Here is a 16,195-nt window from a genome sequence, read left to right on the forward strand (position 1 = left end):
CACCAAGCCTGCAATCTGGCAGCCTTCCCTTCCAAAGCCTCTGTGAAGGCACAGCCGCTTCCAGCCCTGCATGAGCACAGCACTTTGAGTCTCCATCCAACTTGACATCTCACCTCTGCTACCTGTCACGTGCACAGCCATCCCTAAAATAGTGAAACTAATTCTGGAATCTCAGGGCTATCATGCCGCAAGGCCTGTTCCCTCCTCCAAACACGAGACTACACCATTTGAATATATATTTTCAATATTTCTGCACCTCTGGGTGGTTTCCCAGCTGTTCTCTGCAGGGGAGCTGCCGTGCGGCCGCCCACACCGCCGGTGCAGACCATGGAGGAGCTGGGGCCCCGGCGGGGAGCACTCAGACGGACCCCGGCAGCCACCGGCCCCGCCTCGCAGCCCTCCCGTTCCCGCCGGGGCCCGCCGCGGCCCACGACGGCAGCCTCCCGGCTGCGAAGGGCGCACCTCCCCTCCAACCCAGCCCCCGTGCCGGCGGCAACGGGGCTCCCCCCTCTCAGCAAGCCCCTCCCGCTCCGCTTGCCACGCTCAGCCCAGCTCAGCCCCGTTCCTCCACCCCCCGGGCGCGCTCCGCTTCTCGCCGCCGCCAGCGCCTGCTCCAGGAGAAAGCGGGGCGGCGGCGCGGCTGAGCGGGACACGCCTTTCGCCCTCCCCGCCCCGTCCCCCCCCAGGCCCCGCCGCCCACAGCGGGCGCGGCGCAGCGCGGCCCCGCCATGAGCCGGAGGTAGCGGCGGCGCCTTCCGCAGCCGCCGCCGCCCGCCCGCCCGCGCCGCCGCGGCGGCGGCCGGGCCCGCGATGCCGAACCAGAAGGGCGGCAAGGGCAAGAAGAACAAGCGCGCCAACAGCAGCGGCGACGAGCAAGAGAACGGGGCGGCGGCAGGCGGCGGCGCCGCGGCGGCGGGAGGCGGCGGCGCCGCGGCGGGCGGCGGAGCCGGAGCGGCGTCGGCGGGCGGTGGCGCGGGCGGCGGAGCGGGCGGCGCAGCGGCCGCGGGCGGCGCGGCGCCCGGCGACGTCAAAAGCGGTGAGCGACGGGCGGCGGCCCGAGCACCGCGGCCTCCTGCGGTGGCGCAGGCGGCGGGAGGGAGCGGGAGGGCGACGCGAGGGCCCGGGGCGGGGAGCGGGAGCGGGAGGGCAGCAGGGAGCGGCCGCCGAGCGGGGCGCGGGCGGCGGCCGCGAGTGCCGGGCGCGAGGAGGTGGTGCGGCAGGCCCGGGTGGGAGCGGGAGAAGAAAGGGGCGGGAGGGCAGAAAGAGCGGCGGGACCGGGCTGAGCTCCGCGGGCCCTTCGCGGCCTTTGCGACTGGAGGACCGGGAGGGTGCGAGCCGCAGCGGGGCGGGGGCCAGGCAGGTGCCGCGCGGCGATGCTGAAGGCGGGGAGACACAGGGCCGCCCGCCCGAAGCTGCAGCCGGGAGAACGGCAGAGCTCGCCGCTGGCCGCTCGCCGTCGCGCCGCCCTCTGCGCGGGAGGAATGGGGCTCGGAGCGGTCCCGGCTGCCTTGTGACCCGTCCGTGTGCGTGAGGTGCCTGGAGGAGAGCGGGGGGCTTCACTGCCTAGGAGGACAGGGCTCCTGGGTTCCAGGGTTTGGAAATTCCCCTGCCTAACAATCCCTACCTTACTTCATCACGATTAAAGATGAAAGCCCTTCTTTTTAGCCGCGTTTCATTTGTCCTGTGGCGATAGTTGCAAGTTTCATTTTCTTATCAGCCATTCTGTGCAGACCTTGGTTGGTGCTTTGGTTTCTGGTTCAGAGGAATTTTGGTAAGGTTTCTTTTCTTCTGGTTGTTTGCTTTGCTGTTCATGTTTGGAGGCTGTCTCCAAACTGCGATATTTTGAGCTAGAACTAGAGCTGGGCTGGGATCTCTGTACACTTTCTGCTAATCCAGAAAAAGGAGTCTACATTCTGCCCTTATGCTTACATTAAGCTGTGTAGAGACCTTCATCTTAATGATATTTTTTTTCCCCTTGGAAACTGGCCTTCAGCTACTCCCATCCAATGCGCTGAAGGAGCTGGGAGGGTGAATACAACAGCTTCATGCTTTCTGGCAGTAGCTTTGCCTGGCTGCTGTTAGCCAGCAGGAGATCCAAGAGTCTTACTGCAGTTTTCAAGATGTCCAATTCTCACATATCGCTGGAAACTTTTCCTTAGGAATGTTAGCAATTAATTACAAGTCTCTTTAGCTAACAAAGCCTTTGCTATACTACTTTTATGAGATTATTACTTTCTCCATAGAGTCACGGAGAATGTTTAGAGTTTCTTTTCTTTTCTTTTGCTTTCCTTTTTTTTTTTTTTGGCTGTTTGTACTCAGTGAGGGAGGGGAAAAGCCAGAAGGATTAGCAAGAACTGGATAATTTCTTGGACTTCAGTCTGGTGGTGGGATGTGTGCTTTACAGGTGATGCCCTGATGTTGGGATGTTGGTTAAGCTAGCCAACTAAAGAAGTTGAAGCTGCCTGTCCAAGACCTAACCTGAGATGCTGCTTTGTTCTCCTTCCTTGCTTCCTTGTGATTCCAGTGGTCAGAAACATGCTCTTCTCTGGGCACCCCAGTCCCTTTTTTTGTGTCCTCACAGCAGTGCTATGATGTTGGCTTCAGTATTTACGTGGAGTGCCTAATGAACACGCCTGCTCTGTGATTTGTCAGGATTGCTGTGTCTGGTCAGATTTTTCATCTCAGGTGCTCCTGGAGGTTGGAGGAGTCTATGTAGTTGTGAGCTTTATTTTATCTATGCTCTTGCCCATCAGATAACCCTGACCTGGAAGTTTTGTAAATTGCATTCTTACTGATACGTCCAGAGATTTTGCAGAATCACAGAATTGTAGGGCTTGGAAGGGACCTCCAGAGATCATCGAGTCCAACCCCCCTGCCAAAGCAGGTTCCCTACAGCAGGTCGCACAGGTAGGCATCCAGGCAGGTCTTGAACATCTCCAGAGAAGGAGACTCCACCACCTCCCTGGGCAGCCTGTTCCAGTGCTCCATCACCTCACTGTAAAGAAGTTCCTTCACACATTTGTGCAGAACTTCCTATGCTGCAGTTTCCGGCCGTTTCCCCTTGTCCTGTCTCCACTCACCACTGAAAAGGCTTGGTCCAAGGGGTGAATGAAGAGGCGTCTCCTGTCCTGCAGCAGAGCTGGGCATACAGTTCTCATGTGCAGAGATTCACAGAATCATTACAGTTGAAAAAGACCACTAAGATCATCTAGTCCAACCTCCAACCCATCCCCACCATGCCCACTAACCATGTCCATCAGTGCCACATCCACACGGTTCTTGAACACCTCCAGGGATGGTGACTACACCACCACCTTCCTGGCAGCGTGTTCCATTGCCCAACCGCTCTTCTTGAGAAAAAGATTTTCTTAGTATCAGACCTGAAAATATCAGATGATGCTAGTAGATTCCCTGGTGTCTTCAAAACCCGTGAATATGAAATGAAGCATCTCAATGTAGGCCTGGAGACCCTTGGAGGCCTATGGGGTCCCGTTTCTAGTCCTGAGCTGTTTGTGAGGGGCAGTGCACTTGAGGTTAATCGGTCACTGAGCACTTTAGTGAGGACATGGCCTGGTGCAGCGAGTTGTGAGGTTAATGGAGTTCTGCTGTCTGCAGTCAACTCTCGATTATTCATGGGAGATTATCTGTGTTGCAGATTAAGTGTGCTGGGTGCAGGAAGGCTCCTCCCTGTGCTGCTGCCCAGGGAGACAGCAGCTGCGCTGTGGCTTGTGCTGCCCATGAGCACTGGTCTTCTGCATTCCCTTGCCCCTGTGCTGCCTGTCACCTACGCTGTGCTGTCTTTGCCCTGGAAAAGCAGTTGATAATTCTAATAACATAAACTGTTGTTTGTTTGTTTGTTTTTTCATTAATGTGACAGGTATAGAGAGATGAGAGCAGCAGATTTAATAATTGCAAAATTAAGACTGCAAACCTTGTCTTGGCATTGTGGTGTTGGTATGACAGACTAATTATGTAGTCACATCAGGACCTTGTTTCATCCAGGGAAGGGATAGTGGCTCAGATTGAAGTCTTCATTGTTCATTATGTGCTCTATGTATTGATTTTGCCCAACGTCCAAATGCTGGAATGAAACAGAATTTTTAACTTCCTCTGGGCTTCTTTCTGCAGGGAGGACTAGCAATGCTGTGTTACACAGAGCTGCTGTTACAGCAGTGCTTTGCAGTGGAAAGGGGTTAACTTTTGTTTTGATCTTTGCGCTGTTTTCCCCCCAGAATATCAGCTCATTTTTGGCCACCTGTTTGTGTTTGGTTTTGGTAGCGTTTTCTTTTATGCCTATTTAGAAGTCCAACTGCTCTGGAGGGCTCTGGCTCCTGAGTTTGAGGTTCTGGCTTCAGATTTTGAGGATTGAGGGGGTGGAAAGCGTAGCCACTGACCAAATATGATGACTTTTCTCCATCTTGCACTGTACTTTTTTGCAGACACTGGCATAGAATCCACAAGGGACATTCACACTCTGCAGTTGTGCCTTCCATTCCTCCTTCTCCCCTTGCTTCTTTTTCTGTGCTTTCTCACCTCCTTTCATGGAGAGTTCCCATTCACTGGTAACATGCTGAAACGTGTACTCCTTCCTTCAGAGCAAGGAGGAGTTCTGTATATAATAGCTCAATCGTGACCAAAGTGACGTTCATTTTCTATGCTGAATGAGATGCAGGTCAGGGTGTCAGGGGACTAATTTAACTGTAATAATGCACAATGAAAGTGAAATTTGATGTAATAGCCTTATTTCTTAGATTTTCCGTCTTCAGAAGGAATGAATGATATTCCTTTAAAAAAAAAAAAGTATTTTTCTAGATAATTTTCTATGTTAGTTTTCTTGATAAAATTGGAAAATCTGAGCTATGATTATGTAAAATTATATCAGCAGCTTCATTAGTTTTTGTCCCAGTGACTTCAGCCCTGTGGATTACTGGAGTTCCCAATAGCAATAGTTGGTGATCTCCATATGCAGGCATGAATAGCCTGAGGAATTGAGACATTTGGTGGATCCTTCAATCAGAGCAGCAGTAGAGGAGAGTTTATAGGGTTTACATGGGATCTGGCAGTTTTGAGTGGCAAATTCCTTTTCTGTTTCTGGGCACTTCTTGTAGTAGCCAGTCTACCTTTTATGATTTCTATCCCAGAAACTTTGTTCCAGTGTCCAGATGCAGTTCTTTCTTCCAGTTACTTTCTGTATTTTGCATCCGTTCTTGGTCTCGTTGTCCAGCAGACCCAAGTCCTCTTCCTCCTCTTTCTGGTCCCTGTCTTAACATCTTGCTGTTTTGTTGCTGCATCTTTGTCACTCTGGTCTCTCCAGCATTGGTACCATGAGAAAATGAGAAAGAGAAATGATAACAAAAAGAAGCAGTTAGCTGTCTGTTCTCCGTGTCTGTAGTTTTCCACTTTGACATGGGGTTCATTTTAGACTTTGAAGATAAAGTAACAACAAATTACAACATAGCTCTTTCTAAATTGCTGCCTTAGAGCGTATTTAAGGCCATACTTTGTCCCCACTGGCATAGGTGAGCCCTTAAACTGCAAAACAGACAGAGCTAAGTGTGTTGGCTCTCGTAGAATTGCCAAGACTCAGATTTATACAGGATCCTGGTTGTGAGAATCCTCCAGGGGAGGAAAGGCAGTGTTAGAGCTGTTGGAGGTGGGTGCTTTAGGTCCCACAAGCAGATTGTTCCCTGGGATGGAGTTTCTGCTGTGCCAGTGGAAGGGCTTTATGAGTGGTGCCCATATTGATAGGGCTGGGCTGGCTGAGTTGCAGCTGCGTGTCTCACCTGTGCTCCTGCCTTGGCTCAGCTGCCTTTAGCAACAGGAACTCCTAGTGGATCATCTCACTGAAGACCAGACCCCAAAAGGACATAGTGAACAACATAATGTGCCTTCTTAGTAAATTAGATGCTCTTGCAACAGGTTCACTTCTCGCACTGGGAGTACTGGAGTATACATCGGCTCTGTACAGTGTACTCTGTACCAGAGCTTTCTCTCATCAATCAGAGGTATTATGCAATCATAGATTCTCCCAAGCTGGAAGGAGCCCATGAGGATTATCAAGTCAACTCTTGGCTCCACACATCACTACCCAAAAATCAGACTATAAAACTGAGAGTGTTGTCCAGACTCATCTTGAACTCCTGACAGCTTGGGGCTGTGCCCACTGCCCTGGGCAGCCTGTTCCATGCCCACCACCCTCTGATGAAGAACTGTTTCCTAACCCCCAGCTGACCCTCCCCTGACAGCTCCATGCCGTTCCCTTGGGCCCTGTCGCTGTCACAGAGAGCAGAACTCAGCGTTGCCCCTCTGCTCCCTGTGAGGAGCTGCAGCCACCATGAGGGCTCTCCTCTGCTCTGTGCTGAGCGCACCCAAGGATCACAGCCACTCTTCATACACTTTGCCCTTCAGACCTTTCACCATCTTTGTGGCTCTCCTTTGGATGCTCTCTAATGGTTTTATGTCCTTATATTGTGGCACCCACAGCAATCCATTGAGTTGAATGTTTTTAATTTCTCAAACAAAGAGTAATCCAAGAAGCTTAAAAACTGTATCTTAATATCTTCATACTCATGTAAGATTCCTAGAGAACTTGACCGTGGTGACCTGACTTTAAAATGGCCTGCTGTTCTTTTGCATACTCTTTATCTGGATTTTACAAGTTTGTAAGTTTTTTATTTACTTTCTATGTTAACATCTTCATATGAATAAAAGAATGAAGAAGAAAATCAGTGCAGCGGTGACTTATGTGTTGAAAGCTGTGACTGGACAGCCAGTTAGATTTACAAAAAAAGATTACATCCTGGAAGTATGACTAGAAAGTCAGTAGATTTGTCAGTGCAATATTCAATTAAAAATGTATTTTTGAGCATGAATTGCTTTAATATTTAAGTATGGATTAGTATTTGGTGTTGAATATAACATATAATTCCATTCTGGCCTTGCAGTGAAACCCTGTATTGGAACCTTGTTAGTACTTAGCTTGAAGGCAGGGGTCTTACTGATACCATTGAAAACACCTAGAATACTGGGGTTCTCTTCTGTTGCAACGAGTATCAAAATCTAATTCATATAGACTTTAAGGAAAACCATTTTTCTTTCTAATTCCATTGAGTTCTTCTGACTGCAGAAATCAGCTGAATGCAAATTCCAGTGTATCAATGCAAATCGGTTTTGAAAGGACTTCCATCTTTCTTTAGAATTTTTAAAACGATGCAGTTACATCCTTTCATGGTAAGTGCAAAGCACGTTCTGCAGATATTCACAAATGGGATCATGTCTGTAGTGTTGCTGAATGAAATAAATATCCTTTGATACAAACAAGTACACACACATTTCATTTTTTGTAACAGTTCTTTTTGCTATCAAAGTGGTTATCAAGGCCTGTCTGCATTTTGCGTTGTGATCAGTCACTGGTTCAAGTGTAGTGCTTGCATGAGTAGGGGTTAGGTTTGATGTTTGTTAGGTTCCATATGAGGAAGTGCAGTTTTCAAACTGATTGCTTTGCCTTATCTGTACTCATCCCATGTTTTCCTCCCAGTGATCTAACAAGCAGCGACAAATCAGTTTCTAGTCCTTAGAGACATTTATAAGTTTCCTTCAGCCTCACTTACAACCTTGCATACTGACACATCCTTTTTTACAGTAGCGTGATTACTGGCAGATATATTTCTAGGGGAGAGCCACTAAGAGGGCTGGAGCATCTCTTCTATGGAGAAAGCTTGGGGGAACGGCTTATTTAGCTTGGAGAAGAGAAGGCTCTGGGGAGACCTCATTCTGGCCTTGCAGTACTTGAAGGGAGCGTATAAACAGGAGGGGGAAGAGCTGTTGACGAGGGTGGATAGCGATAGGATGAGAAGAAATGGTTTTAAACTGAGACAGAGGAGGTCTGGGTTAGACATTAGGAGGAAGTTTTTCACTCAGGGGTGGTGATGCACTGGAACAGGTTGCCCAAGGAGGTTGTGGATTCCCCATCCCTGGAGGCATTCAAGGCCAGGCTGGATGTGACTGTGGGCAACCCGCTCTGGTGGCTAGTGACCCTGTCCATGATAGGGGGATTGAAACTAGATGATCTTTGAGGTCCTTTTCAACCATTCTGTGATTCTGATTCTCTGCTTCTCTTGCTACAGCATGAGTGTGGAAAAAATAGTGGTAAACCTTGCATCTAGCTCAGGGAAAAATAATCCAGCTAATTTTCAAGGTATCTGAATTAGAACAGCATAAGTAAGGCATGGGCTTTCTTTAAACAGTTTTCACAGAAATTCAGATAATTTCAAACAGGCCTCTTGAAGCAGTAACCTTGTCACTGGAGTGGATAATTCCATTTTGAAAGCTTGCAGGATTTTGAGTGGAGTGCTGGCACTTCCTGGTAGACTTCTGTGACATTTATCTTGAGAGCGTTCTAACCTTTATCTTTCTCTTTTGCAATGGCAGAGTCTTTCAGTCCTCCTGCCAGGGCTTGAGTGGGATATTGCTGCTGTTCCTGTCTTGAATGCTTGCTGAGAGAAGAGGTAGCTTCAGTCAGAGCCCAGCTGTTGAGTATGCCTGGTATTCCCCGCTCTGCTTCTGTGCTACAGATAAGCATTTTGGGAGCAGTGTACAGTTGAGGCCTCCGTGTGCTGCACAGATGCCAGAGATGGCCCAGAGGCGGGGCTGGAAGCCAACACAGCATAGTGGGAGAGACATCTATTGGAACCGACAGCTTCAACCTCAGGAGATGTTGTCTTGCAGAGATGCTAGTTGTTGCAGCCAGGGCAGCTTCATCTCCAGCTTCCCATCGAGTTTAAACCAGCTTCTTTAGCCTTTCACGTGGAAAATAAAAATATTGTTGTGTTGAAACTTGGAAAGTGTAGACCAATGATACAAACACCCTTAGACTTGAAACTAAAAAAAATTGTGCAGATACCATTTGATTCAACCTTTTCTCTTTTTACTGTTCTTTTTCTTGTGCATTTGAGCGGGGTCTCATGGCTAACTGGCTTTTATTCTGAGCAAATTGGGTCCACCATGTCTACTTCAAAGAGTGATTTAGGAAACCTACAGTGATTTAGGACACCTTCGTTTGCCATATTGCATTTATTCATTTATTCTCTGCATGAGTTAGAATTTACTACTGGAAACTTGCTAAGGCAGGTGAATTGGAATCTGCTTTAGTTATTAGAATTTGTTAGATATAAGGATATTTTTGAGACACCTGAGTTAGTTTATTGTAACATTTCTAGATATTATAGTTCATTAGAAGGCTATACAGTAAGAGAATTTAATGGTAGAAATGCTTTGCTGTGACAACGATTAATGTATGGACAAAACCACAACCAAGGTTCAGAGCATACTAATGCCCACCAGTCCTGAGACAGTCTCCAATCTCTGCAGTCACCATGGTAGAGGTCTCTGTAAAAATCCTTATTTGGCCTGGTGATGTCAATTCAGAATTAATGTGACAGTTAAAGGAATACATTGACATTAATTGTCATGCTGATAGAAGTAGAGGCATGAGTTTGTTCTGCCTGATATGGTGAACTAGTGATGTTTTTACCTGTGTTAAGTATATACAGCAAGTCAGGGAAGGATTCCTATGCAGGGAAGTTCTGTACATCCTGAACGAAAGGCCAAGTGATGGGGTCGTTGTTCTTTGTGTTTTGATGACAGATTCTGCATGGAAGTAAGCTGGCTAGTTTGACTAGAGAATGACAACAACGTAGATGTTGATGATTTCTGTAAGATTTTATCACCAGCTGTGTTGGCAGTTGATCCAGCCTGGAGCACCAGTGGCTGCTGTGTAAGCAAACTGCAAAACTTCTGTGCTTATGTAGGTGCCTCCCCTCCTTAGTATGTACAGTTTTGCTCTTGAGTTTCTGACTTGCTTTGTTGAGGTGATAACTGAATGGGGTGTAAGAGATTGATTGAGAGCCACAAACAGTACCAACTTTGTGTCATGTGCTAATCATTGATTTCATAAACAAGCATTTGTTCTGGCAGTGCTTCAGGTTAGAAGGCGTCAACATGACAGGTATGCCTTCATGATTTCCATTGCATCTTCCCACTGCTATGTAGCTGTTAAGCTTCTTTCAGCTTTTCTGGGGAAGAGACACCTTTGAGGGCAAGCATGAAGTCAGTGTAAGTATGTGTAGATGGTTCTAGTGCTGCTGAGCCCTCCAGGAGTCTCATCTGAATTTCTGGGTGAGTCAGAGTTTAGCAACTTTAGATTATCCCAAGTCTTCCCTTGTGAAGAGTGGTCACCTCATGTGACTACTCACATAGTAGAACTCCTGACATCTTGCATATTGGATAAACTGCCAGGTAGAGTTTTTAATCTCTTTAAGTCCCTTCCAAGTGTAAATATTGACCACTGCTACTTGGCTCTTGAGGGTAAGATTCAACTCCCAGCTCAGCACTTAAGTGACAGCATGCAAGTGATTAGCTGTGGAAAGCTTTGAGCCAGACTCCCATTGTGATGAGGGCTTATCTGGAGTCAGTGGCTCTTAGGGAGTGAGGCTGGTGGGTCTGCACCAGGGGTCAAGTCAGTCTGAGCTGTTCTCCTGCATTGCTTGTTGAAGATGAACTTCTGATGCTGGCTTTTTTTCTAGGGTGTTACAGGGAGTCTCAAAAGAAGCCTACATTTTGGGTGGTTTAGAAGGTACTGCTGTCCTGTTTCTTCCCCTTCCTTCTAGAGTATGGCTGCAAACTAATCTTCATCAGTCTGCATAGATTGCCAGAAGTTTTGGATAGTCATCATCGAGTGTTATCAGTGTTTGTCTGCTGTTATTGTTGCTTCACTGAACATCCATGACTGCCTTTTTAGATCCACTTATGAAATGCTTTTTCCCATTGTATTCTTCCTGTTCCATTTGGTCTCCTAGGAAGGTAACTGATTACTTCTGCAATGCTATATGGTTTATGCTATTTAACTCATTATGCAATGAGTATATGGCAATACTGTGTTATCACTTCTTGGCAATCTTTTACATATCAAACTGTATTCTGGTGTTTACAAAGCAAACACACAGGGCAATTAATAATTTTGTTTTTGTTTTTCTTTTTTTCCAGTTGCATTACAGTCTTAGCATGGTAGTATTGTCTGACTTCAATTTAAAATAAAGCTATCCTGATGGTAGAGGAAATAGTGAAGATTCATGGAAATGGTTGGTGGGAGTAGCCTTCTGCAGAAATAACTCATGTCTAGTTGAAGTTGGCAGAGTGAACAGGTTTTGGCAGTGTAAGTCTGGGAAGGGAATGCTGTCCATGCAAAAGTGGTAGTAAAGGTTCAAGTGCAACATACGTGTTGCATAGGTACCTTTTCTGGCCTAGGTAATGTACTGGCAAGTACAGCGTCCTTGGCATATGTGGTGAGAGAGATACCACTAGAGTGGTAGCAGATCAAATAGTAGGTAGCAACCAATAGTAGGCATCTGGCAGCTAAATCAGTGCTGAGACCTTAGCTTTTTTTTTTTTTTTTTTTTTTAACGTTTCTGTTTCCAGATCCGTAACAACCTGCTGTCTTCTCACAGTTGCTTTAAGATGACAGTAGGGCTGCCTCTTTCAGAACCTCGCTTCTACTTCCTCTGCACCTAGCCTTGCCTTCTTAGTATTATTCTTTGAGCTTTACTGACAGTCCTATGTCTGTGTGGTGAGCTGAAACCTACGCTGGCTAGTACAGGAAATAATTATCTGTTTCTGTTCTCTGACTGAAAACCTCTGGTGCTTGCACAATGGATGATGTGGGAACATGGAGGAAAGAGCTAATTTTGCTTTAGGCTCCCTCACTTAGGATTTAGAACAAATGAGAACAGTCACGAAACCGAAGCCATGGAGTCATGGCATTTGGCTTGCTGGTTGCATCTCTGCTTTTCTGATGGGTGTGTAAACAGAAGTAAACAACATTCTCCTCCATTTACTTCATCGGAGAGAAGTTCCTGAGACGGATGTTCTGCTGCTTTCATTTGTGTCACGAAAAGGAAAGAGTGGGTTTCATATACTGTCTTAAAGTCTTTCTTTTTTTATGTGTGTAGAAACAGGTAAATGTGATTTATGCTGAAGGAGATTTATCTCATTTGTTTCTGTTCCTGAATTCTACTTGTATTTAAACCTGAATGGAAAAACTGAGAAAAAGCCAAGTGCCCAAACCAGATAGCTTCCTTGCAGTCTTCCATCATGTTCTTGTTTTTGAAAGAAAAATTAATTTTATGGTAGTTCTGTCAAAAATATAATCTTGTTTAAACAGTGAGCGATCTTTGCCCAGATGTACATTTACTCAGAATCATTACATACTATTTCTATTTTAGAGGATATTTATGAGCTTCCCTTTAAAACTACATTCAGAATTACTGATGAAAATCACTGTAGTGGAATATGAGAAAACATTTCTTTTTTATGTGGAACCATAAATTCTTGAAAGAGTCAGTGTGCAGCAGTAGTTCCAAATCAGCAGCCTGCCCATTACAGCTGTGCACATGGGTCTACACACCAAAGCTCTTCTGCTGCACAAAACTACCTGCTGTCTTGTTTTGTTCTCTTAGGCTACGAGAAACATCTTGAAACCGAAAGGTAAAATAGAGATACTTTTATAGTCAGTAGGCTTTCTTTCAGAAGAGCGGATGCTTCTCTGATACCTGTTAGTCTTTCATTTTTCCTGTAAGTTTTTTTTTTTTCTTTTTAACTTTGGAAACTAGAAGTCTGATGGCATATTAGATTCTTGGAATCAGTTTATATTCAGGTGACAAACCAGCTTGGGTCTGCAGATATGGATGGATAGTTTGGCTCACCGGAAATTCAATTTACTCCCTTTTTTGTGAGTATCTCTTGATGGTAACTACAGTACTGCTACAGTAGAACACTGTACACAGAATACTGATCTTATGTCAGTCTTTTTGATGAACAGTCTTGAAATACATTCCTAATTAATGGGAAGTAGAAGGGTTTGATTACAAGAATGTTTAGTTTTGTAATTCTGTAATAAGTCCTTTGTCTCATTTGGAAAATGATGAAATAATGTGAAGCACTCTTGAGAGTGCGAATTGATGAGAAGGTCTGCTCACAATTGCTAGTGTGGCTCTCATACTAAGTAATCTGAATGCTGGCATTCTTGCTCATGTGGCACAGCCATTGCTGTGAACTGGTAAAGTTCACAAAAAAGTTTCTTTTCTTTCCGTTGCTCATTTATTTTTTATCTAGGAACATATGGCATGACTGTGTTTGGATGGAAACATTGATAAAGAGAAGTTTGAGGGGATATTTTGTCCTTAAGTCTGTTTTGCTCAGATAGACCTGATGAGACTTGTAATATTAGACTGAACTGAATATTGGCTCAATCCTTTTTGTACACTCTTCAGTGAGTGGAGATTTTTGTCTTCTTAACTATGCTGGTACCACAGAAGTGTTAGGGCTTAATGCTGAAACAGCTTTCATTAGCCAGAATAAATGCTGCAGGTTGTTGTGGAAATGCTTCACCATGTTTATCAATGCCTCAAAATCAGCAGACTTTGTAACAAGAAACTTCTGTCAATGAAAGCAGCAAAAAAAAATGTGAGCAGATGATTTGTCTAATGCTACTGTGCTGCAGGAGCGCGGCCATGTGGTAGAGACCTGCTGGTTTTTCTAGTCTTTCCTGTGCTCCCGCAGGGATGCCAGTGAAATTTCACAGGAGTTCCCAGAAGAGGTTTGTAAGGAGTAGCTTCTCCTCTTGGTAATGTTTTCCAGAGAAATCTTAGTGCCACTATTTAACAATTGAGTCTTTTGTGTGGGAAAAGAATTTTGTTTGCTCTCTTGCTGCCTTACAGCTGTCCTAGACCTGCTACTGCTGTGATGATTGATGTGCGGCCAATTTACACTGAGTAGGTAGATCAGATGAGAAAATGTCTAAAATCTAATTAGATGTTGTCATCTAATTAAGGTAAATAAGAAAAGAAAAAAAAAAAGGACATCACTGTCAAAAACAGAAATCTTTTTCTTCCTCATAGTTAGATTAGTTGGGAAAGTTGCAGTTAATCTGGTATCTAAGTTCTCAAGGAATGGCTGGAGAAGATCACATTCCACAGTCCTGGAACATGCAGGTCCAGACTATTGAAAAGAAGAAAAATCTGTTGAAAATCACCTTTAAGAGTCTGTAGACATACAGAACATGTTTATAATTATGGGTACATTCTGCTGAACACACAGGCTGCTTTGATTTTTTTTTTCTGTATTTCAGACACTTCCTTTATTGATCTCAATTTTTGTCCACATCGTGAAGAGGCAGTAAACTTTGTAGGGAGTTAATGATCATGTACTTTTTCATCTGAAACCAGAACCATGTTTAAAGTCTCATTAGAGAAATACCTTTATTTTCTAGTCAATTAGTGTTACCAGTATGGAAGAACAAGCATATGGTCTTAACTGGAGATCTCTAGACATGTCTGTGCAGTTATGTTCCTGGCTGTCAGCTATAATTACGTGTGCAGCTGTTAGAACATTTACTCTCTGGATCACAGGGGGACCATAAGTAAATTGCTGGCATGTCCTTTCTTCTTGCATTCTGTCAGTGGTGTATAAGAATTCATACTAGAATAGGTAAATGTAGGAAATGTGTGAAAGGTGTCTGCGGTGGTACTTCTTGCATCTTGCTGCACACAATGATTTGACTTCATTGGTCTCACTTTATCTGTAGTTTTTTTTTCTGAGATAAACTGCATCAGATGCTGTAATTGCAAACTATGCTGTCAGTTCCTAAATATGATAAAAGAGTGACTGACAATGAAGAAAAACTTTGCAGAGATGCTTGGTGTGACTTGAATCAAAGGTGACACTCTGTGAGAATATAAGGAAATTGGTGTTGGTAGCCTCACAGGGTTTGATTCAGAGCAGGTAAGTTATAGTTTCCTTTTGCTCTTAGCCTCTGTCCTTATACTCAATAATGTGGAGTAAAAAACGTGGAGAACAATCAGTCACTGTTTGCCAGTGAAATCCATGGCTCTCAGGTGATAACCTAAAGCCTGTACGTTCTTAGTGGACTTTTCAGACACCTAAGACAACCAGTGGGGGAAGAATGTCACCTGTGTAGAAGGAACTCCTAAAAGAGACCTGAGGGGATGCTTCTCTTATCCAGCACCGTTCTCTCCAGTTTGGTCATCTGCCTTCTTTTCCTTTTTATGACTGAAGAAGGCTTTTTCTGCTTCAGAAGAATGTTCTCCAAAATGTGCCCTTCACAGAATCACAAGGTTGGAAACTACCTGCAAGATCATCTAGTCCAACCACCCTCCCATTCCTATCAGTGCCACAAGCTACTAAACCATCTCTCGTAGCTCCTCATCCAGGCGCCTCTTGAACACTGCCAGGGATGGCGACTCCACCACCTCCCTGGGCAGCCATTCCAGTGCCTGACCACCCTCTGAGAGAAAAAGTTTCTCCTAATATCCAACCTAAACCTCCTCTGGTATAACTTCTTGCCATTTCCTCGGGTCCTACTATTTGCCTGGGAGAAGAGGCCAGACCCTTTTGCACCACAACCTCCCTTCAGGAAGTTGTAGAGTGCAGTGAGGTCTCCCCTGAGCCTCCTCTTCTCCAGACTGAACAATCCCAGCTCCTTCAGCCACTCCTCATAAGACTTGTGCTCCAGACCCCTCACCAGTTTCGTTGCCCTTCTCTGGACACGCTGCAGGGCCTCAATGTCTTTCTTGTAGTGAGGGGCCCAAAACTGAACACAGTACTCAAGGTGCGGCCTCACCAGTGCTGAGTACAGGGGGATGATCACCTCCCTGCTCCTGCTGGCCACACTATTTCTAATGCAGGCCAGGATGCCGTTGGCCCTCTTGGCCACCTGGGCACACTGTCGGCTCATGTTCAGCCGAGCATCAACCAACACCCCCAGGTCCCTTTCCTCTTCACAATCATCCAACCACTCATCCCCAAGCCTGTAACGCTGCCTGGGGTTGTTGTGGCCAAAGTGCAGAACCCGACACTTGGCCTTGTTAAACCTCATCCCATTCATCTCAGCCCAGCGATCCAGCTTACCTAGATCCCTCTGCAGGGCCTCCCTGCCCTCAGGCAGATCGACACATCCTCCCAACTTGGTGTCATCTGCAAACTTACTCAGGGTACACTCAATCCCTTCATCTAAGTCATCAATGAAGATATTAAACAGGATGGGCCCCAGTACCGACCCCTGGGGTACACCACTTGTAACAGGTCTCCAGCTGGACTTCACTCCATTGACCACCACCCGTTG

General features: G+C 45.9%; 1 protein-coding gene across 1 annotated transcript in view; it reads left to right on the plus strand.

The window, feature by feature from the left end:
* Positions 1–791: 791 nt before the first annotated feature.
* HECA (hdc homolog, cell cycle regulator) overlaps positions 792–16,195 on the plus strand; it is a 30,308-nt gene continuing 14,904 nt past the window's right edge. The window contains exon 1 of the mRNA XM_048936358.1: positions 792–1,036. Within this exon, the coding sequence (XP_048792315.1) occupies positions 811–1,036 (226 nt within the window). The 5' untranslated portion in view covers positions 792–810. The remainder of the gene's footprint in view (positions 1,037–16,195) is intronic.

This window comes from Lagopus muta, chromosome 2, assembly GCF_023343835.1.
Source record: "Lagopus muta isolate bLagMut1 chromosome 2, bLagMut1 primary, whole genome shotgun sequence".
NCBI classification, from domain to species: Eukaryota; Metazoa; Chordata; class Aves; order Galliformes; family Phasianidae; genus Lagopus; species Lagopus muta.